Source organism: Thalia democratica, chromosome 5 (assembly GCF_965202585.1).
Source record: "Thalia democratica chromosome 5, ktThaDemo2.hap1.1, whole genome shotgun sequence".
In the NCBI taxonomy this organism is placed as follows: domain Eukaryota; kingdom Metazoa; phylum Chordata; class Thaliacea; order Salpida; family Salpidae; genus Thalia; species Thalia democratica.
In genome coordinates this window covers 40,451,966-40,461,684 of record NC_139169.1, presented here as the reverse complement: position 1 = coordinate 40,461,684, position 9,719 = coordinate 40,451,966, and the positions used below count along the sequence as shown (strand labels likewise).

At 29.7% G+C, this 9,719-nt stretch overlaps 1 protein-coding gene across 1 annotated transcript; it reads right to left on the bottom strand.

The window, feature by feature from the left end:
- Positions 1–240: 240 nt before the first annotated feature.
- Positions 241–9,479, bottom strand: LOC145837144 (vesicle-fusing ATPase-like). Its single transcript, XM_082944913.1, has 8 exons — positions 9,265–9,479; positions 5,078–5,635; positions 4,506–4,866; positions 4,128–4,348; positions 3,485–3,784; positions 3,051–3,224; positions 1,934–2,199; positions 241–908 (listed from the first exon to the last, which is right to left on the bottom strand). The coding sequence occupies exons 1-8, from the start codon at positions 9,461–9,463 to the stop codon at positions 759–761; spliced, it is 2,229 nt and encodes a 742-aa protein (XP_082801039.1). The 5' UTR covers positions 9,464–9,479; the 3' UTR covers positions 241–758.
- Positions 9,480–9,719: the final 240 nt, after the last annotated feature.

Here is a 9,719-nt window from a genome sequence, read left to right as displayed (position 1 = left end):
ATTTGGAAAGTAGCAAACACGTTTTTTATGCCTATAAATTAAATCAATATCATAACCACCTAATTTTTTTTAATAATTGCACATTATCTAAAATTAAAATGTAGCTAATAAAATTACTTTACGCTTTTAAGAGAATCTCTATTAAGCTTAAATTTTAACTAGAATTCTATTGCTGAAAAAACAAGAATGTAGAAACTGAATTCTAATTGTAGAAAAATCTTATGTCTTAGAAACTTGTAATTAGATTCTTAAAAAAGTAGTCAGATGAAACGTTTTTCTTTAAGTTATGTAAATATTTTTTTAATGTTTTTATTATAGCAGATTGCAATAGAATAATTTTATGTTACAAAAAAAATAATAAAACATGGTAAACATACTTAATAAAAAAAACTTTTCAAAAATAAAAGTTAAATATAACAACCAAGCTATACAGCTACATATAAATAATTACACTTAAATAATTACATTCGAAGTTTCAAAATCTTTCTTTTTATACTTGAAAACAGATACATACACAAACAAAGTGTAAACTATAAAAAAACACAATGAAAATGACATTTTGAACATCTTATTATTAGTTGTATATTGTTTGTTCTTATTAGTTAGTTGTATATATCTTATTATTAGTTGTAAAATTAAATACTAGAAAAACTTAACTAGAACCAAGTAAGTAGAGCTGAATCATTCATAATAACTTATATATTTAGCATATTAAATAAATTAAAACAATACATTATATTACAACGAATAAACTCACTTCAATCGCTTCTCAAGCCGCATTCGCTCTGCAGCAGCTGATAGAACAGCTCGCTCCTGCTTCCGTCCTCGTACGATTCGCTCGTGTCGATCACCTGGATCAGCTTCTTGATCCCCACCATCAGCGAGTGTCCCGACGTCAGCGACCTTATCTGATTTATTTAATAGAATTCAATAATTCAGTACACATTTTGTTAAACGAAAAAAGTTTTTTGTCAACGTTTTATTTAAAGTTTGTGTTTAGTGTTTCTCATTTTGCCTCTACTATTAATTACTACAGTAAGCTTTCGAATCTTATTTATTCTTTCGAGAAAGTAAAAATATCTTACTAATGCATAAACATTCCCTAAAGTACTTACTTCTTTTCCAAAATATTTATAAACTTCATTAAAACTATGTTTTTTTGCGATTTAGTAAATAGATTTATTTTATTAAAATATTTCTTTTTCTCTGTACACTTATATATAATATCAAGCTTTTTATCAACTTTATTAATTTTAGTTTATATAAAAAATAGTTAGGATTGAGTTTTATTATTTTACTTGCTATCGAAATTATCTTGTTTAAAAATAAATATCTTCAACTTTATATAAATATATATAAAACGAATTACAAACTGGCTGCATACATTATCGAAAGCAATTTATCTAAAAACTCTGTTAATAATTTTGTCTAAAATCAACTATCTATTATTACGTAATACCTAATTTTGTATAATTTTATTGCTGTACTTACAAGTTTACTTTTCATTGAATAAAACTTGGCTGAGGACGCGTATTAAACGCAGAAACAGCTGTACCAAGCAAAAGTTTATTTGTGTATGTTATTTCTATATATATATATATATATAACTTTCTTAAAGTTTGATTGTTGTTTTAAAACATACATTGCACAATGTAATGCATTGGCAATGCATCCCTGGTGTTGAATATGAATTGGGCGAACTTGTATTGGGCGAAGTTGTGTAACTAAGTACATAATCACAAATCAACAAAAAACGTATTTGATTAATTGACAAAATTATTTTTTTTATGTATAAAATAATAAGAAACACTAGAGAGTTAGTTGTAATATAACGCCGAGTCATAATATAATTATTAAGAAAGTAATGTATTCAAACTAAATCATCATTGTAATGATAAATCACGCCAAAACTAAATTTCCAACAAATACCAACGTGTTTGCGCTCGTCGTCGGTGAAATTGTTGGGGAGGAGGTCGAGCACCCTCTCCACCTGTTCCGCGCTCATGATGCACGGCACGTGGTACGCCTTGCCGAACTTCTCGTTCAACCCCATCCTTTCCAGGAAGTCCATGCACGACGTGGTGCCGATCACCAGCATCTTCTTGCCGCTGGGTGGCGTGTTCGAGAGGTAGTTCATCACGGTTTGCACCATCGGGTTCGAGTAGCGCTCGCCGACCGGGTTGTAGTCGATCAGCCGTTCTGTTTTCATTTGGTATTTTTATTAAAAAAAACTACTTAACTGAATTGTAGTCGTTTATAAAATGGGGGTTTCATCTCAATGAGTTTCTTGAAATTTTAAAATTTAACATAGTACAGGTATTGACACAGAATCATATCTAACATCACTTGATTATATTAGTATTCTATATTAGTGTTTCGCAAATGTATAGGTAAAAAATTAATTACACACTAACTGTCAAAATACTTTAAGTCATTAAAATTTTTGTCCTAGGAAAAACATTTTATTCACACTACTGTGCATGCAGAGTTGCACAATTTGAGAAACATTGTTTAAAAGGAACCAATTCGAAAACAAACTATATTTAATATCAATACATAATTATACTTTTAATGATTAAATAAGTATTATTTTTTGCGTATAAAATTGTAAGCCCTTCTTTTTTTTTTTTTGTTCTAGATGTTTTTAAACCTGTAAGGTTTTTTATTTACAAAAATAAATTAATCAGCCCGAGTGAGTGATAGTTTTTATTTAGAAAATTTACATGTACTTTTTCTTGAAAAGCAATTGATTAAACCCGTAAACTCTAAACAAATACGTACAAAAACTTTTTATTAACCATACTTGAAATTATAATTTAAAAAATTATTTTCTAAGCTAAAATTACTCTTTTATAAATGGATTTTAGAGGCTCATGTAGAGAACTCTGCTCGTATAGAAAACTCTGCTAAAACTAATTTCAAGACTTTTTTTAGAAATTTTTCACAAACTTTGAGTTTATATATGTCTAAAGTGCATAAAAACTTAAGACTTCAATTTATCATTTTAAACTTTTGCAATAAAACCTTTCAGCTATTTTTAACTAACTAACCGATATCATCAAGTACAACGCAACTGAGGTTAGACTTGACGGCATCATCAAAAGTCTTCTTGATGTAATTACATTTCGCATTGTCGCTCATACCGATCATTCTGTCAGTCGATATAATTTTTATGAATGGAAAATCGCTACTGAGGGCCATCTTAACTGCAAGTGCTGTTTTGCCTGTAGTAAAAGTGGAAAAACTAGTTTATTCTATGAATGTTAGTAAGTAACTACAGTTGTACTTACAGTAAGCTATTAATTTCACATGAACTGCTCCTCATTCAAAGATTTTTTCAATTATTTAGATTATATAAATTCTACAGTTAGTGTTTTTTTATATTCAAAAATAATTGACTTCTTGATAACCTAAAGAAAACATGTTTAGGCAGTTATAGAAGCAAATTTTTGTTTGGTGATCAGAATTTACCGAACATTCCAACCTGTTCCGATCTTTCCGTGCAGGAGAACGGACAGCTTGCTCGTCTTGCCCCCCTCCCTGACCACCTGCTTCGTGCCCAGCCCAACGCTGTCCAGTATGTCCTGCACGCTGCCGTCCCACATGTGCACCCCGTTCCGCATGTACTGCTCGAACTCCTCCTCCTTGTGCCCGTACGCCGGCTTGATGTCGTTCTCCATGGCGGTGACGAAGTTGTCCATGGTCACCGTGATCTTGTCCATGGCGTCGTGGTCCACCTCCACCCCCTTGCCCACCTTCATCGACTTCACGATGGCCAGCGAACCTGGAAAGAAAACTCTTTTTCAATCTATGCTGTATTGAGCAAGTTTGTTTTTTTTTTTGACACTTCTTTTACTTGTATAGTTTTGGTAAACTTTTATTTTTACACATACTTAAGTATACAATTATTTTATTCCCGTGCAAAGGTAAAATTTAACTGCACAAAAATTATTTTTCTTTTTAAGATCGGCAAACTAAATAGTTTTACATTAAAACTTTATTTAGGTAATTAAAACTTTATATAAAACAATAAAAGCACTTATTTCTTGTTCTTCTAATGTGTTTTAAGATTACTAACTAGGAAAGAGTTATAAGGTAAACTGTTTGAAAAATACATAATGACTAACTTGCGGCTCTAACAAGACCTGATATTTCAGCACCACTGTAGTTCTTGGTCAACTTTGCAATTTCCGGCAACGAAACATCTTTAGCGAGTACGTTGTTTTCGATCATCGACTTGCAGTGAATTTTCAATATTGCCAGCCTTCCTTGCTCATCGGGCAGTCCTACCTCCTGCTTCATTTCCAACCTCCCTGGTCTAAGTAACGCGTCGTCTATCAAGTCGGGCCTGTTGGTAGTTAAAACTATATTATTTAAAAATTGCTTGTTCTAACAAAAACATCAAAATGTAAAAGTAATAAAAAAACAAGAAACTTGTTAATTATATATCACTTATTGATTAAAAATTGTTATTTAAAAATTAAACACAACACAAAAAGTGAGACCTGTTAGTCATACCAATGACAAGGATGTTGTTCAGCGGCTCGACGCCGTCAATTTTGGACAGCAGCTGGTTGACGACGGTGTCGTGGACGCCGGAACCGCCGCCGACGGAACCCCTCTGCTTGCAGATGGCGTCGATCTCGTCGAATATGATGATGTGGAGGCCGCTGCTGTTGCCCATCCTCTTCTGCTCCTCCTCCGCGTCTTCGAACAGCTTCCTGATGTTGGATTCCGACTCCCCGACGAACTTGTTCAGGATTTCCGGCCCGTTGACCACTTTGGGCTCCCTGGCAGAGAGCATCTTGCCAATTTGTCTCGCAGTAAGGGTCTTACCACATCCAGGAGGTCCATATAACAGCATACCTTTGATTAACTTGCTTTAAAAGTTTAAACTATATCAATTAATCTCTCTGTTCTCGAACCGTGTTTACTTTTTGGCAATATCAAAAACCAAAACACGAAAAAGTTTACAACTTTTAAAATAAATTTAAAGATACAAAATAAAGGGAAACGATTAAATCAACAAAAAATATATAACACCAAGACGTTCTAAAAAAAAAACAAATTAATTTACCTTTGATGTGTTTTATTCCGAGTCGCTCGCAAGCGTCTGGCGACAGGTTCCTGGAGGCGAAGGCGCGCCTGAATATGGCCTCGAACTGCTCGTCCAAGCCACCGATTCCGACCTCTTCGAAGTTGAAGTTAGGGTTTATGATGTCGGTGCGAGCCTTCTTGCTCCTCTTGCTGCCCTTCAGCTTCAGCGACACTCCCTTCGAACCGGGCGCGTTCTGAAAGACCACGCTCGTGTGCTTGTTGAACTGGTAGAACTTGAGTTCTGGAAGGTCCGAAGAAGTCAGGCGCAGTTGCATGCCCTCGAACTTCAGCACAAACGTTTGTTTGTCAATCACTGGGCAGCTGGTCGTTGACAAAACTTCAGCAACTTTATTGGCGAGTCCGTCAGTGTCCACTTCAAACTCTTGTTGCTGCTTTCTGTTGCTGTAAAGTTCCACGTTGAACTGCATGTTGTCGATCGGCTGATAATCTTGCATCTGTTTGAACTGGCACATGTAAGCCGTTGTTTCCACGCACAGATTCGCCCAATCTCTGTGTGGCTTGCCAACACCAATGTATCCTATATTGAATGTATAATGTTAATAGTTTAATAATTTTTAAAGACAGAGTAAAAAGTTAAAAGTCAGTCAATAGATATGTACAGTTTAAGGTTGTGTTATACCTTGTTGAATTAATTTATTTATTTTATTCTAAAATTTATAGCAAAAAAATACTTTTTTTTGCAATGAAAAATGCATTTTTTGCCTTTTTTTAACTTGCTAAACCTTAAAAGATAGTAAATATTTAAGCAATACCTATGTATTTATCTTTTAATTAATGTAGTAAAAAGATAGTTGATGACAGATACCCAAAATTATAACTTTAAAAAAATTATTTAGACAGTTTTAGCCCAAGCAATCTTTGAAAAACCTTAAAATACTTGTATTTCTATTCCATTACCAAATATTATATTCAAAATTTACTAAGCATCTACACACTTTTAAAACACAAATATAAGTAAAATATGTGTTCTACTTGCTTCAATACTAAGGTTTAAAAAAAAACTATATATTAATGTAAAAAACATAAAGCAAAAGCTATTTAGAAAGCTGCTTCTTTAAGTCTAATAACTTTTGTTCCAATAAGAACTGTTTTCAATTAGTTTTTAAAAATTAATTGATATAATTTTGACATTAAAAACTTTTTTTGGAAAGATTTACATATATTGTTTTATATAGAATATTTTATTATTTTCAATTTAATAAAAGAAACTATATAAAAATCAAATTACTAAAAAGAATTTGTTATTTAAAACAGCCAAACTACTATTCTTATACTTTGTCAAAAAGTATACATTGCTTTATTTAGAATATCTAATCTCAAAACATTTGAGTTAGGTAAGGATTTTTTTTTATAAATCTTAAACTTTCGATTAAACAATTTTGTAGACACCCTGTCATAGATTTCATTTATTAATAAATTTAAATGTACACTTTTAAAACACTTATATAACATAATTTTTTTTAAGTTATTAAGATTTTTCATAAACATAAAAGTGAGAGTAGTTATAATTGTTTTTTTTTTGCTCGAATTGACACAAAAATATTTTGCAGGGTTGCCACTCTTTGCAGCATAGTTACGATAAAAAAGTTAGGTGTAAAAATTTTTATTAAAAATTAATTCCAATTTAAACTTGTTTAAATTCCTTTAATTTAATATTTTTTAACAAAATTAAGAATAACTTATATCAATAGAAAAGGTCAAACAATAATAACTTAGGTTTATTAGAATAAACAAAAATCTCAGCTTTTTTATAAACTAATATGTACATAATTTCGATTCAACTACGTGCTATGTTTTTTTTAGGGGAACCACTGCCTTAAACTACTAATTCTCATAGTACACGTACGTATTATACTGCATGAGAAGTTTTTAAACCCTCAATTGATTTGTAATAACATATACCCAGCTTTAGAACGTTATCTTGCTTTCTAGAAAGTTGTAGAAAAGCAAAATATTCAGTACTAATTCCATAAGTATGAAACAAATCTTCTACAGCTTGATTATATTTAGCACGTTCTCAACTAAGCTTTCAGCTGCTTTTTAATTCTTTTTTAAGTTCAAAAAAACTTTTGAGATTTTACAGTACAAGATAAAAAGTACAGTATGCTCTTCATGTAAATAGCAAAAAAAAAGTATAAATATATAATTTCCAAACAGTTCTATAAGTTTAAAGCAATTTTTTTTTTAATTTCATTGTCTTTTTATTAAAATCTTTATAAAACAACAAATTAATTCTTGTAAATTCTTTAGAATTTTTAACATACAAAGCATTTTTCCAAAATTTAAAACTGTTAATTTTTATTATTTTCAGTTTCTTAGGGACTCGTTTAAACCTAGCAAAAACATTTCCTGGAAAATTGAAGTGCCAAACTTAAAATCTTAGTAAAATTCTTTTTCATAAAAACTTCAATTGAAAACTAAACTTCAAATATTTGTGCAAACAGTTATACTTAAATCTGACATATCTTAAACCTTATATAAACCCATGTACTAAATTAATGGTATATGCAGGTAGTCTGATTTTTTGAAATTAGACAGATTTTGATAACTTTAAATTCTGTTTACCATATAAAATTCTAATTAATAAGCAGAGTTGTACTTTTTTATAAACAAAAGATCTCTTTACTATGTGTTTTTGTTCAAAGAATTGAGACAGTTTCTTTCAATAGTTTTTTAAACAGCTTTTTTATTTCGAAAGGAGTATATAGGTAAATTAATATTATTATTATATTGTTTATTGTGCAATGTTGGACTCAGGCATCAAAACCTGAGCCACTTAAACAGGACACACAAAAAGAGAAAAGAGATGTAAAATGATGTAAAAAATTATATTATATTTAATACGTTTGACAAAATGGTGAGAAACATATAATCGAGGGGTCAGGTCCTTTATCTAGGTTTAAACTCGTTTGTTAGTTAAAAAATATGAACAATTTATTTTTTTTAATTTGTTTTACAGATATATTGTAAAAATAATTGTTATTATACTGTTATGGTAATTTCATGATTTTTTTATTATAGTATAATAAAGTAGGTTAAAAAAAAATTGTTTTTAGTAAAAAGAATAAAAATACAGCAGTCCTGAAAATCTGTCTCAAATAACTTGGGCAGCAAAGTAATACACTTCCCACATCAGACTTGCCAACTAGAAAACTTCTCCAAAATTGTTTTTAGCTATTAAACCAGATACAATGTTGTTTAAAAACAAATACCTTAAACACTTCCTATGAATATATTGACGCTTTATCATTTAGTTGAATCCAAGTGGAATTCAACTAAAAATATACATGTTGATAAAGGCCATAGTGTGGTTCACTTTTTTTACAAGTTCATCTTAATTTGTAAAATTTTAACTTAGCTATCAGTTAATTTTAACAACCTAAATGAAACTAAGGTGATTTTTAAAACATAAAGAACCAAATTTGGTGCACTTAATAAGTTCCTAATAACAGGCAAAAACTAAAATAGCAAAAAAAATTATACCAAAAATTTATTATCCATTTTTAAATAAACTCTTTAAACTTTCCATCAAAATATTAATGTTAAAATCTTATTCTTTCTACAAAATAATTTCTGCTAATTGTAAAATATTAAAAATGAAAATCAAAATTAAGCAGCCTGCGTGGTACTTTTCAATTATAAACATTTTTTTAATTAGCAAAATAAGTTTTTTGGTGTTAAATTTTACAATTAAACTCTAAATAAAATAATTAGTAACATTTTATTATTGCTTTTTTATCACATTTTTGATTTAAAATAGTATTTTTATGATAAAAACAAGAATTATTAACAAACTGCGGCCTGCTATTGCTAACAACTTTTTCTTGGAAAATTGGCCTGCGACTAATAAAAAGCTATAGATCCATATTTTAAGCTTCCATAAATACTAGCCAATACTTTTTTCTTAAAAAAACACTATCCCTATGGTCTTAGTTTACATTTTTTCAGTGTAGAAATTTTAAAAATATTTGAACTTACTAGATAAAACAAATATATATATATAAATATATATAATTCATACTAGTAAATACACATAAAATTACCATTTCAACTATTCTAACACACACTCCATTAATTTAAATATTTTCTTGTTATGGTATTAAAACGAAGCAAAATAACTGTTATAACATATAAACAACTAGCAACCTCTTGCAATTGAATCCTCTTTTTTTACAGCAAACAGAAAATTCTGACTCTGTGATCTACCAGCCTGAACTTCCAGATAAAATCCTTTCTTGAAATCTTGCGGATTCATAAACAAGCAATTTGCATAAACCTTCTCTGTATCAATCTTCTGTACTTTCAAGTGCATTTTTCCCAAGTAACTATCTTCTTTTGGATTCATAGTTTAGTTTTCAATTAATGCTGAAAGTATTAATTTTCTGTATTATCTGTATTGATTTAAATTTTAACTCATAGTTATAAATTATGTTTTACATTTAAGTCGCTAAACCCACTTCACTATTGAGTACAATTTAATTTTTAAAGTTTGTTTTTAATGCACATTAATTTTTAAGTTGAAAAATTTTCAATACATTTTATTTTAAAGTGCTTCTTTAATGTTCAAAATGATTGAATGATTTTAGAATTTAATTAAATAA

Excerpts from the sequence above, each read along its gene's own strand:
- LOC145837144 (XM_082944913.1), bottom strand. The coding sequence starts at position 9,463 with ATGAATCCAAAAGAAGATAGTTACTTGGGAAAAATGCACTTGAAAGTA. Across the intron at positions 4,349-4,505 it reads GTCATTGGTATGACTAACAG|GCCCGACTTGATAGACGACG; the intron begins GTCTCACTTTTT and ends AACTACCAACAG. Across the intron at positions 3,785-4,127 it reads AGGTCTTGTTAGAGCCGCAA|GTTCGCTGGCCATCGTGAAG; the intron begins GTTAGTCATTAT and ends TTTTCTTTCCAG.